The sequence below is a fragment of the Panthera onca genome, chromosome D1 (genome assembly GCF_046562875.1).
Source record: "Panthera onca isolate mPanOnc1 chromosome D1, mPanOnc1 haplotype 2, whole genome shotgun sequence".
Taxonomy (NCBI): Eukaryota; Metazoa; Chordata; class Mammalia; order Carnivora; family Felidae; genus Panthera; species Panthera onca.
In genome coordinates this window covers 33500531-33514478 of record NC_138348.1, presented here as the reverse complement: position 1 = coordinate 33514478, position 13948 = coordinate 33500531, and the positions used below count along the sequence as shown (strand labels likewise).

Below are 13948 nucleotides of genomic sequence, written 5' to 3'. Positions count from 1 at the left end.
GGGGTTGTTGTAAGGATTATATGAATTAATCCATACAGAGTGCTTACGAGAGTGACTGGAATCATAAGGGCTCAATACACGTTAGCTCTATTTTCAAGTACTCCCCACACCCGGCCTTTTAGTGTCCCTACCTGGTTTTATGTGTTCTTGGTTTCTCCAACTAGAAGGTCACTGTTGTCATAGGGCTGAGCATATAGAATATACCAGGTACCAGGTACCTAACGATCCAAAACAAAAACGTATTTCTCTCCTTTCAAGCAACATAAACTTGTGTAGAAGCATGTTTCATACATCCTTGGGGAGACTTTTCAAGTTTGGTGGGATTATCACCTAGGGAAAAGGTTTTATGGATTTCTCCATCTTTTAAAATTCTAAAGAGTACTCAGACACAGTCAACTTTCAGGGGTTGCTCCCAGTCTCTAGTCCTCATTAGAAAATAAGCAAAAGGGAAAAAAGGCAAAGGTTTGTTTAGGACACAGAACATATTAGTTTTCTGAAAATCTACTGAGTGCCAGCCTTGGGCTATATGCTGGGGTTGGGGGAGGGGAGAGAAGGGGGCAGTAGTGGTGAGGAAATAAACATATAGGACATGCTCTCTGTCCCTTGCAAGGAATTTGCAATCTAGTGAAAGAGAGAGAAGTCCTGTGTGACGGACCCTTGCTTATTTTTCCATTTAATCTGTTACCCTCCCCTTTGCTTGGGTTCTAGGCCCAGTAACTCTGAGCTCCCCCAACAAGATTAGAGATTCCCCCTCTTCCTACTGTCCCTCCCACTGGGATTCTTTTCTCCCTACCCTTTGCATAACTGCCTTCTTTCACCCCCTGGGCTCTGACTTAAGTAACATCTCTTCTGTGAGACCTTCCTTAACTGCCAGGTCTAAAACTGCTCCCCATCCTGCTCCCGGTAACTGTTTACCAGAAGACATTCACCCCATTTGTTACCTCCATCGCATTTGCGACAATGTTTACTTTTAGGTGTTTGTTTGCTTCCTTGCTTAGTCACTTTTTCCCTCCCAAGGGCAGCAATCACATCTATTTTTATTCACTAAATGTGATCTCTTTTGCATAGCTAGGCTTTCAACAAATATGTGTTGAATAAGTGCAAGCTTATTTCAGCATAATGTGGTAAGCACTGTGACTGAGGTGTGTTTTAATGGCAAGGGACCACAGAAGACAGCCTTCGAGCCCATTCTTACAGACCCCAAAGGAGGGCATCACAGAGTGCCCCGCCACAGACCCTCAGTGCTCTTCTCATGCACACCTGCCACCTTCTAGTGCACAACCGCCACCCTGACACTCTGCTAGAGGCCTTTCTCTGCCTGAGGAACGTGCTTGGCTAACACACAGAGAAGGCCAGAAAGACCCAGAAGTGAATGCCTAGAGAAGCAGCCAATGAGGCGTGGCCATGGGTGGCCTGCACACCCCAGCTTCCTTGCCCCTGGGTGGGACGACTGTGCAGTATCATCTACAGTATTGCCATGAGGGCCAGCAGTTCCCTTAACCATTAATTGAAATGGTTTTCTGGGGTGCCTGGGTGGCTCCTCAGTTGAGCGTTTGACTTGGGCTCAGGTCATGATCTCGTGGTTTGTGAGCCCAAGCCCCACGTCGGGTTCTGCACTGGTGATGTGGAGCCTGCTTGGGATATTCTCTCTTCCTCTTTGCTTCTCGCCTGCATGTTCTGTCTCTCTCTGTGTCTCCGTCTCTCTCAAAATAAATAAATACACTTAAAAAAAGTTTTAGTGGTTTCCAGAGGCTTCCTTCTCTATCTTGCTTCCCCCTCTATTAGTTCTTCCACAGGATACCTCCTTAATACATTGCTTGCATTCAAATCCTCATCTCAGGTCAGCTTCTGGAAGATCTCAGTCTGAGAGGACAAGTGATCAGATTCTTGAGACCTGTCAAGTTCACCTGACAAGAAATAAAATAATGTCTAAAGGCGCAGGATCCCCTTAGCACAGAAAAGAGACTCGAAGTCCTAGTTCCACCGAGGTACTTCTCCTCTACTGGGGTCAGATTTTGGTTTTGGCTGGGCCCCTGCCAAGTATTTACAGGAAAAGATAGTAAGAGTTTGACTGATCTTCAGCCTATTAGACGAGCTATTTCAGAGCCAAAAGCACAGGTCAGTGCAGGTGGACAGAAGGTTCTAAACTCCAAATAACACACTGCAACCCAGCATGCTGTACTCATGAATCTTTAACTAAAGAGCTTCTTTGTGTCTTTTGCTTTTTTTGAAATACAACTCAGGATCCAGGAATGCAATGCCTCCCTGTGAAAAGGAAACCTTGTACAAATGGTTCCTTGAAAGCCAGCATGGAGCTTGGTTCATAAATTTTATGATGTGTGAAGCACATGTTCAAGGAAGTATTTATTAGTAAGGCCATAAGTTAAATTAGAAAGGGTGGTTCATGCCTTAAATATTCCGTCATTTTCCATACCGTTTATGTATCCAGATCCAAGTGTGAAATTTAAATTTGCTTTTAATGTATTCACCTGACAAATGATTTACTCTAGTCAAACGTATTTTCTCCGGAGTCCCCTGTAGTTATGTTTTGTAGTTGGGAGAGACTGGGGAAACACTTTTAAACTGGGTTTTCAATGTTAAAGTTTCTGTGCAGATATCATGAAATGATTTTAGGTGGATTTATTGAAATGTGGTTCTCCCTGCAAAGTAGAGTATTTTATATCGTGGATGCTATGATGAATTTAGAAACTGGTTGGTCACCGTGTTATCTCTGAAAAGTCACACTTAGCAGACTGAGTGTATGAGTGGCTCACAGTAGAACACAGGTTCTATAATGAGCTGTAGCCCCTGGTTGCTGATTTTTGTAAAGCACTTTCTAGGGCGTGCCAGGATGAGAGCTATAGTTGGAAAATTGTGAACTTTGCAGAACTTAAAAGGCATTGTAACCACCTTCTGATAGTCAACTCTTATAAATCTGAAATTGTGGAGGATACGCTATGTGTAGTCAGCCTTGCTTCCTACTGGAGTCCCAGTGTGAATATGGTTAATTTTATACATGTAAAGAGTAACAACATACTTACTGAAAGAACCTAACTCATCCTGTGCTTTTAAAACAAAGAATAGTGTGTGTTTGGATGCGCAGCTGTGCATGTGTGTGGGTGATTCTGTAGTGGGAAAATGACTCCTGTAGAAACAAAAACTCATTAAAACATACTATAAATGTATAGAGATGTACATAGTGTGTGCCCTAAGGAGATCCTCCTTGAAACCACAAAGTAGTCAAAATGCGAACTCAAAGTTTTTAAAACATTTACATCTTGTGAAAATGTCTTTTTCAATCTCTATGTATTATGTTTCCCTGATACACCATTGCTGACATTCTCTGGAAAGTGATAATGGCCTTAAGTAAAAGCAAACCAGCGTGGACCCCTGAAATGCACTGGCATACGTTAAAGAAGAGAAGCTAGCTGGTTTTTAATTCTTGGTTCATTTCACAAAAGATGGACAGCAATGTTGTAGTGTTGTGCCATGAAACCTACTCATCATGTTTTTTGCTGCATTTAAAATCGGGACTAGGAGCCAAAGTTTATCTTTAACTTTTTTTTTTTTTTTTAATTCCAGCATAATTAACACTCAGTGTTACATTCAGGGTTTACCTTTAAACACCAGTGCTTAAACAAGTTCAGACAACGTGGTCCTAATTGTAACATGCTTTCCTTTCTTTTTTATCTAGTCAATTTCCTTTATAAAGGACAGAATAAGCAATAGACATTCACACATCTGTTCTCTCATATGCGACAACAGCATTTTAAGGCATCACTTGTTTATTTTATGTGTAGTTGTTAAAATTACAGAATTTGGAATTTGTTGCCTGGATCTGACTAACCAGCTCTGCAAATCATTAGCTCTGCATGACTTGGATCTTTGCTCCCTCTTCTATAGTTTGGGAATGCTGAAAGCATCTATTGCATATTTATATTGTGGACATTAAAAGAAATAATATATGGGAAGCACCCAGCACTGTGCCCGCCATCTTGAAAGTACTCAGCAAATGTTGGCTATTATCATTGGTGGTAGTAGCAGCACTGGTCTGCTATGTGCCAGGCACTGAACGAGGCTACTTGCATTATCTCACTGCGTGGTCAACAAATGACCTGCAAGGTAGATGTAACCATGGGCATTTTGTAACTCGAGAGGCGGCAGCTCAGAAAAGACACGAAGAAACTAGCTGGCAAGATGCAACCCAATGATGGAAACCCAGGCCCCTCTGCCTCTGTGTTCTTACCCCTGTTCATGTCCTCTCTCACACGGCACCAGCTGCATGTGGCTGTTTAGCTGGTGGCTAACTAGCTGGTGGAAGTTCAGGAAGTGACCTCCTGAACCTGCTGGGACCTTTTCACTTGTAAAGTACCATGTGACTCCTAAGAAATCCCTGTGTCTGCAGAAACAGCCATGTTGACATCAAAGGGGGAATGATTTCCAGTCTACACCTACTGCACGGGAACATTGACCCATTCCTCATTCTTCAAGTGGGGGCTTTGGGGTTTTCTGTAACGTGACATATGTTCCCCCAGTTAGAAGATTGAGGCATTGCTCAGGATGATAATTGAGATAGTAAGATCTCATTCTGTCACTTGTTAGGAAGGTTTGCCTTCCTAAGGCAAACACTTTCTTCCAAAAATGAAGAAATCAAATGGATTAACTAGAGTTGGGTATTTCCTGAATGCAGTTGCTAATATCTGCGTTATTTCCCTTAGCAAAATGACATCTTTGCGTTCCGCCTCCTTTAGGAGAGCCTGGTTGGCTAGCAAATTATTTTCTTCCCTTTGTTTTCCTTTCTGTTTCTTAAGTAAACATTTTTTATGAGCATTTGATCATGAGGGATTTGACTTTATCTGGTTTGGCATTATCATCAAAGGGTGTACATAAAATGCATCTTTTATACATCCTATGACCACACCTTTCACTTTTTCGTCCCTATGGACTGTTTTTGTTGACTCCAAAGAATGATTTGGCCTCAGAGAAAGCTTCTTATCAAGTGAAGTAAGAGGAAGAAGGAGTTGTACCTACCAAGACAAACACTCCTCCCACCTCCAGAAATACGCATATGCTGTTCTAAGTCCATCATTCAGATTTTATCATTTATTTGGAGCTGAGCAATGCTACTTGGTGATTAAAACACACAATATTTCGGCATTATTTCCAAGCAGAGTCCAGGCAAAGAAGCCCTAAGGACATACAGATCAAGAGCTATCCACAAGTTAAACATTCCCTCAACACATGAGGTATAGTGAATACCTGTCATGGGTCAGGCAATGGTAGGCAGGAGGTATATAGTAGATTGGCATGTCTCCAGGGAAGAAAATCTGGTAGCCTGGGTATTCCTAATATGACTGAAATTCTGTAAATTCCATGATAAATCAAAGGTCAGCTTCAATGAACTAGCCCCTTCTCGGAGATTCTCATTTTATATAAACACAATGTAACCCCACCTGGTTTCTTTCTTTTCTTGTTCACAGAATGTCAGTACTGGGGCTCAGAGCTCCAGCTACCTACACTGGATTTTGAAGATGTTTTAAAAAATGATGAACATGCATACAAGTGGCTCTCCAGCCTCAAGAAAGTAGGCATAGTACGACTCACAGGAGCATCTGACAAACGAGGAGAAGTTTTAAAACTTGGGAAAAGGATTGGTTTCCTTTACCTTACATTTTATGGGTGAGTCACCAAATAGTCTGTATTCTGCCGTTATATGTAAAGTTTGATATATTTCCCAGAAGAGGGACACTTTTGACTGGAGATACAAAATTTCCACAATGCCATGAACAGGAAGCCAGATGAGAAGACGAATCTAAAAGTGGGATTTCCCTGAGGATAACTGAAATCTTAAGGGATCCTAAAAGCCCAAAGACATCAGACATCAAAGACAGGCTAGTGATGGATGGTGTGTTAGTTTGCTAGGGCTGCCCTAACAGAATACCACAGACTGGGTCGCTTAAACAACAGAAATTTATTTCCTCCCAGTTCTGAAAGCCAGAAGTCTAAGATCAAGGTGCTGGCAGGTTTGGTTTCCGGTGAGAGCTCTCTTTGTGACTTGGAGATGGCCTTTCCTCTCTGTACCTGCATTGTTGGTGTCTATTCCTCTTCTTATAAGGACACCAGTCCTGGTGAAGAAAAGCCCCAGCCTTACAACTTCATTTAACTTCATTCACCTCCTTAAAGGCTCTTTCTCCAAATACACTCATATTGGTGGTTAGGGCTTCACCATGGGATTTGGGGGAGGGCACAATTCAGTTCACAGCAGGTGGGATGGAAGACTGTGTTTCTCCAAGATTTTTATAAATACTGAAAGTTCATTAAAATTTTACCACCCAAGACTCAGTGCAAAATAAAGTAGGGCCCTGGGGAATTTAAAGCCGCCCACCACATGTGCTAAAAAAAAAAAAAAAAGATAAAAGTAACCTGCAAAAAATTAGGTCTATGCACTTCAGCAAGTAACAGGAAATGTAACTGACTTTAACTTTGAAACCGAGAAGCTGTTTGCATAAGAATTACCTGGGAGGTAACATTAATTATGGATAAGAAACACTCACAACAGGAAACACTTTGGTGCAAGTGGGGATATTACTGTATTTCTAATCTGTAGGGTGAACCCTTCCTGTGATGTATACAATTGCTCTTGGGCTCTGCTTGAGCAGAGCACATTGGGAGCGAAAAGAACCTTCAAAATCCAAAGGTTGCAAAACTGGTAGCACACAGGCTGTATTCAGATATGTTTTATTTGGCCCACAGGATGTTGAAAGAAAATAGAATTCGTTGTCAACACTTAAAAACTGGGAGATTTTACATTAAATATGGATCTGACTTTTCTTGAAAAATCAAATCTGGCAACAACTGAGACTAAATCCCTACATGGCAACCATCTGCTTGAAGGGAGCATGTTCTCACTCTTCAGTTGCACAAATTCCGCCCCCCACCCCCACCCCCACCTCAGACCTACAAGGGCCCTGCCTGCCCTTGAGTTTGCCATCCCTAATCTAGAGTAAGATCCTCTTGCAAGACTCTACAGACGTAGATAAACAGAGGATTCAAAAATATCCCACCACTTGCCCCCACTGATTTGATCAAGTTGATTCACAGCAGGGGAACCTGGGTTGCTCAGCTGGTCAAACGTCTGACTCTTGATTTCGGCTTAGGTCATGAACTCACAGGTTCATGAGTTTGAGCCCCATGTTGGGCTCTGTGCTGACAGCATGGAGCCTGCTTGGGATTCTCTCCCTCCCTCTCTCTCTCTGTCCCTTCCCTGCTGTCTCTCTCTCTCTCTCAAAATAAATAAATAAACTTAAAAAGAAAAGTTGAATCATGGCAGAAGACTCTATCATGTTTAGGCTTAGAAGACCCAGCCTCCACCCCCACCCCAAGAATTTACTTCCACCATTAGCAAAATTACGTCAAGATTGTTCTCTCCCCTACATCTACAAGAATTTAAGCTGTTCTAGAGATTATATCAGTAACAAAAGACAAAGGAAAGAGGTGGAAAAGCCTTGAAATTATTAAGAGCCTCAACCCAATATTTGTTCTTTTTTTAATGTTGATAATTTTCTGACACAGATATTATCCACCTGTACACCAATAAGGAAACTGAAGCTCAGAGAATTCAACTATAACCCAAGTTTTCACAGGTAGTAAAAAAAACAAAACAAAACCAAAAAAACCAGAGTTATAACTGGGGTCTGTTTTATCCATGGGCTTCCTAATCCACCTCACTATTGATGATATAAAGCTAGAACATGCAAAGGATGCTTTTAGGCACCAGACATAAAGAGAACACTACAAACTAGATCTCTTCTATGTTCTTTTACTCAATTTTTATTTAGTGACAAGACACTTTTTGTATCTATGCAACCCATTTCATAATTGCACAACTGCAGCCAAATCCGGCGGGGGGGGGGGGGGGGGGGGAGTGGTCTTTGTTATAGTTTTCTAATACTCACCCCCATCCCTCACATTTAGGGTCAGATTCTTTGTCCTGATTCATAACTTACATTTCGTTTTGTTTTGTTGTTACAAATCCTAAAAAGGCTTGATAATTTGGCCCCTGATCTAACATTGTGAAATTTATTGAAATAAATATTCAAAGTTGGTTGTCAAACAGATCAGACCTTCTGCTACTGTTACACTTTGTCCAAGACCTTTGCATCTAACCAGGCAGGGTTAGCCCTATTCCACCTCATCCTCTGTGCAGAGGTCACATCTGTCTCCTGAAGCTCTCAAGCTATACCACATGCTAAGAAATGCCTTTCTGCCCACCTCACTGCTACATCTACAACTGATTACCAAGATCTCTATTGTTGTTGTTGTTGTTTTTGTTGGTGATTTTTTATTCTTTACCTCAAGAACTTACAGAAGAGGACAGTTTTGCTATTGTTGCTTTGTTTGTATTTGTTTGCTTGTTTGATTTTTATTAAGAGGATAAGAAAAGTAAGTGTTTTCCTCAAGTTATTTTCCTTTTTTGCTCCTTCCCACAATCATGTGGAAAGCGATATTAAAGTTTCTGTAACATGGGATTTAAAAGAAGGGATATTTAGAGCAATAATTCTCCACTGAGGTTGCACATTGGTATAACCAATTTAAAAAATGCTGACATTTGGGTCCAGTCTCCAGAGATTTTTCAAAACAGGATTTGGATGTGATCTGAGTACAAGGACTTTTTAAAACTTTACAGGCGATTCTCATGTGTAGCAAAGGTGAAAACCTTTGGTTGAGAGCAGGGGTACTTTAAGAGAAGGCGAGTCTCTGTTGGTATAGAGCTTGGGTGCTTTCTATCCTCCCAACTCTCACAATTATGTACATGAAGTGGCATTTTTCATGTTCTTCTTTGTACTGTGGTAGTGCCTGGACACGACTTCTCTTTATAACAATCAGTAGTTGCCTTAAACATGGTCCCTCTTTTTCATAGCTTTGTTTCTCCACTGGCAAAGTGCCTTACTCTTGTTTGAAAAAGTAACTGGCAGGTGAGTGAGTGAATGGAATGAATAAATGAAGGCAATAAATAATGGAGAGAGGGGACTGCCAGAAATAGGAGAAGGATAGAGAAAGGAAAGCAGGGAGAGGAAGGTTAAAGGGCAACTTTGCATTCCGTGTAGATTTCTCAAAGATCCTGGTTTCTACTCTTGCTTAGATGCCAAAAATAATAATAGGGTGGTGCTACTTTAGACATGCCCCACTTGGGAAACAAATATCCACCTAGCACTTTGCCATTCAAATAGGATTCCATCCAAATAGTTTAGAGAACTTGAATTGCATGGGTCTAAAGTAAGAATTATAAAATCTATTTTTTGTTCTTAGCTCTTCTCCCAATTGTTAAAGCGTTAGTGGGGTATATAAAAAAAACCAAACAAACAGTAGAGTCCAGTATTTTGCACAGTTTCAGCATATGGGAGGTAAGGAATAAATGCTTAATGATTGATGAACACCTGGATGTTTTAAAAAATACATAAAGCAGCAGATAAATGCAATAATTATTCAGCACTTCATACTCCTAAAATCATGTTCAAATACTAAATCAAAATGGTAATAGCTTTGAGGACAAAAGTATATGTCATTTCCACATCTATATTTTCTCAGATGCTTGTCATTATTTTGTTAAGTCAAATCCAAATCCTGTATTTAAACCTTTAATTTGGATCGATATAGTTTTATAGAGTGGGGCCAAAAGCCTCATCTCATGTACCTGAACTTTCTCCCCAAATCAATAAAAATACCTTCCTGAATATTTTTTTCTAAATTTTTATTTAGTCATTTAAAAGATTATGTATAATTAATATACAGTGTTATATTCATTTCAGGTGTACAATATAAGCAATTCTATACATTACTCAATGCTCATCACAATAAGTGTACTCTTAGTCCCCCTTATCTATTTCGCGCTTCCCCACTCACCTCCCCTCTGGCAACCACCAGTTTTCCCTGAAAGGGCAAAATCATACTCCAAAAATATTCCTTTTCCAATTGGTGGAACAACAAAATAAGTTGGCTAGGTCAGGGTTTTATTATTCACATCATATTTACATGTAATGGTGTGTGTGTGTGTGTGTGTGTGTGTGTGTGTGTGTGACACACACAAAGAAGGAAGGGATTCAGTGTGCATTTTTTAAAAATATTTACGACCAGTATTGGGCATTAAGTAGGTATTCTGCTAGTAACTAGCACCCAGGATAATCTTTGAAAATAAGGCTTGCATAGCTCATGGCCATTGTCGCTGTCATTTTGAGCTCCTTGAAGGCTGAAATGGTGGCCTAATCACGGTTATATCTTCAGTACTAGCTCAGTGCCTGACATACAGTGACCACCCAGGAAATTTTAATAAAAGGGAATGTATGCTAAGATATTGAGCAATTCATTTGGCCAAGATGACAAAAGTTGTTTCTTAGCATTGTCGGTATTTAGTTAGAAAATTAACCTTGTGAGCAATTCTGAGTGACCCTTCTTCATCAGGAAGTTAAGCAGAAGAGAATACAAATTTCACCCTTAGCTAACAAGACTGCCTTCTTTCCAGAATACAGTCCAGAAGTTTCAGCTTTTCTTCTTTCTAAGAATGCTTTATTTGCTGGCATAAGCAAGTTGCATTAACACAGGTAGCAGGGATTAGACAAATAAGAATAATGAGGTGAAAATGAAAAATATGTTTTTCTGAAACACCAACATAAGGAATAACATAGGCAGAGACAATGAAGAAAAGGGATAAAAGAAACTTAAGGATCTTGGTGGTAGTCAAATTTTATCTTGTGGAGACCAGCATGGAAGCTGCATAATTGTTGAATAAAACTTATACAGTCACATGTTGTAGTGGAAATATTTAAATAAATACTTTGGAACACTTCATTCCAAAAATTAAGGGGAGAACTGAGGACTCAACACCCCGCAGCATCTGTATTACATTACTGCCCAGAGAGCTGCCCATAGGACCAGTAGAGGATCAGAATTGAATCATGGCTCCACCACTGGCTATTTGTAGGGGAGAAGGTGATCTAAGCTTTTCATGTAATTTCCTGGAGCTCTATGATTCTCCTCTCCTGAGGACTTGCTTCTCTCTTTCTACAGGACTATTTTAATACCTGGCATGCCCTTTGAAACCTTTAGATGAAAGTTTGCTGGAAAAATGTAAGAGGCTACAACTGCTGCCCAGTTCTTGCATACAGGCTTCATCAGATGAATAACATAATGTCAAGCCTAAAATGTTTCTAGTGGGCTGTTTGTCAAATACACCAGCCAGGCCAGTTAAGAATTAACAATATTGAAATGGCCTCTGGGGAGTACAAGAATATATCCTTTCCAGCATTCACTGGATTTCTGCTAGCATTTCTGTAAGCCAGCCCAGCAGCATTTCACACATTCGGTTGTATTAAAGATTGAGGGTGTATGAGTGAAAAATATGATTATTCCTTGGCAGCTGGCCCCTTAGAAATCGCTCCTACCATTAGCACTCCCTCCAAACCTGACTTTGAAACAGCTACTTACTTGATACACATGTTACCAGAAAACATTTGTGAAGTGTGGGGACTAAACAGGGAAAGAAAACAAAACAAAATGAAACAAGTTTACCCATTTTGGTGAAGTTTCTAGCCAAGAAATTGCTGGAGAAAACCACATAGCCCTTCTTGAATAAAAATGGCTTCTGAGTTATGAAAAATCAACCTAAAAAGTAATTTAGACTTGGGAAGAAAACAAAGGAAACCTGTCTTAGTTCTGAAACTAGTTGTAGTACCTCCATCCTTCTTGGTAAAAAATTCACACTGGGATTTCTTCGTGAGTTGTTTAGATTTAGTACTGACCATCATCGTGTTTAAGTAGAGGGTAGAGAATCTTTAAAATATGTATTCTTGTGAGCATTAGGGTTTCCCAAGCAAAGTAACAGTCTCTGTTCTCTGGGCCATTGTGAACCCCAGCTTACGTTATCAGCCAAGAGACAGTCCCTGGGGTTCCCTTTGTAATATTCAATTTCGCAGTAATTAAAGTTGCTGCCAACAAAACCACTTGAGTATGAGGTCATCTCATGAATGAAAGGAAAAATAATTTCTGTGTCTCATGCTCCCCTCGAAATCACTTGAGGAAATTTTGAGACCCTAACAAGCCACTTGCTTCTCCACAAGCCCTGACCCCCCCCCCCCCCCACCCGGCCACATCCCTTACCTCCTTGGTTATCCCGAGTATCCAGGACAGGCAGCTAGTAATGGAACGGGGAAAATAATTGTCTATGAAGCACCTTTTACATGCTAAGTATTGAACTCAATGCTTTAGAGTCATTATCTTGAATCTTTGCAATTCCAGTAAGCACCATTACCCCCATTTTAGAGATAAGGAAACTGAGGCAGAAGAATCAGGCTTCAAACCCAGGTTTACCTGATTCAACACTCTGGAGTCTTTCCTTTGCACTGTACTCCTATGGCAGTTTACCCAGCATCCCCCCATAATTCTTAAGGCCGTAATAATGATTAACTAATTACTAACTATCAAATGTGGCTTCTACTCATTTACGGCTCAGATGCAAAGGAATAATTTAACGGGGGTATATAGAAATTTGTCAAACTAAGTCATGACAACAGCACCGGAATATTTATTCCCATACCCTCTATTAAATTCAAATTATAGCCAACTGTTTATGCAAAGGGAAAGTGACAGTTAACAAGGAATCAGAGAACTTGTGGCAAGAAAAGATAAAGTTTATATTTTAATCTTTCACATCAAAAATCTAAACTAGCATCTAGATCTTGTTCTGATGAAATAAATTAAGCACAATTTGACCTAACACCCCCCCCAGAAAACCACTAAATGTGCTTAAGGTGGAATTCTCATAAACTTTTTTTTTTTTTTAGCAATGCATTGCATTCTTAGTTTTTCATGATGAAAGCCTTCAGAACCTTGGAGGAAATTGCTATAACATTTTTCTCTATGTTTATAGAGGCACTTGTTACCTTTCTATCACTATCTGTCTTTATTTTTATTATTGGGAGTATTAACCTTTCAAAATAAATTAAAAATAAATTTCATTTCTCATGGTGAAATATAATACAGACATAGAAAAATCACACAAAACAAATGTATAGCTTAATAAAATTTTATAAGCCAAACACTCTTGAAACACCATGCAGGTCAAGAAATAGAACATTACCAGTCACTCCAGAACCCATCCACATACCCCAAAGGATCACAAACCCCTCTTTCTCCCCAAATTCTTTCCTGAAAAATCTTTCCTGAAAGAAAAATTCTTTCCCCAAAAGCTCTCCTGAATTCTATGGTATTCACTATCTTGTTTTCCTGATAGAGTATTATCACCAAAATGTGCAGCAGTTAACAGTAGTTTCCCAATTTTTTAGATTTTTTATATATTTTTTTAAATTCTCTATTAATTCTATTAGTAAATAAAATTTACTACTTAGCACCAGGGCCATGTGAACATATCTCTGTTCATTTGGGTTGTCTGAATCCCATTCTCTTGTAAATTCCTCAGGAAGGACCCATGAGAACAATATTCTCTAAATTCTTGCATGTTGACAGCAATTTAAGGTCTTTATACTTGAAAATCAGTTTGGCTAAATATAAAGTTCTTGGCTCACAGAATCTTTAATATGTCACTACGGTTTTATTGGTAATCTCATTTTCTTTTTCTTATGAATAATTTGATATTTTTACTTGGATGCCCAAAAGGTTTTTCCCTTTAAAGACCATTTTACAGACTCTTTTAGTGTTGGTTGTTCTGGGACAACTCTTCCAGGCAATGTCTGGTTTGGTCTCTCAATGTGCAGTTTCACATATTTTTTTTTTATTTCAAGATGTTTTAAAATCATAGCTCTTAATATTTGTTCTCCACTTTGGGTTTCTTCTTTTGAGGACTCTTATTATGCATATATTAAACCTTCTGTGCCTGTTCCTTTTAATGTATTACTTTCTCTCAAATCTTTATCTCTTGTCTTTTTTGATATTTATG

General features: G+C 39.6%; 1 protein-coding gene across 2 annotated transcripts in view; it reads left to right on the top strand.

Moving 5' to 3' along the window:
- The window catches only part of BBOX1 (gamma-butyrobetaine hydroxylase 1), a 59602-nt gene that overhangs the window by 21481 nt on the left and 24173 nt on the right, over positions 1 to 13948 (top strand). For both annotated transcript variants that reach the window (XM_060606240.3, XM_078433327.2), the window contains exon 4: positions 5481 to 5679. In XM_060606240.3, coding sequence (XP_060462223.1) covers positions 5481 to 5679 — 199 coding nt within the window. The remainder of the gene's footprint in view (positions 1 to 5480; positions 5680 to 13948) is intronic.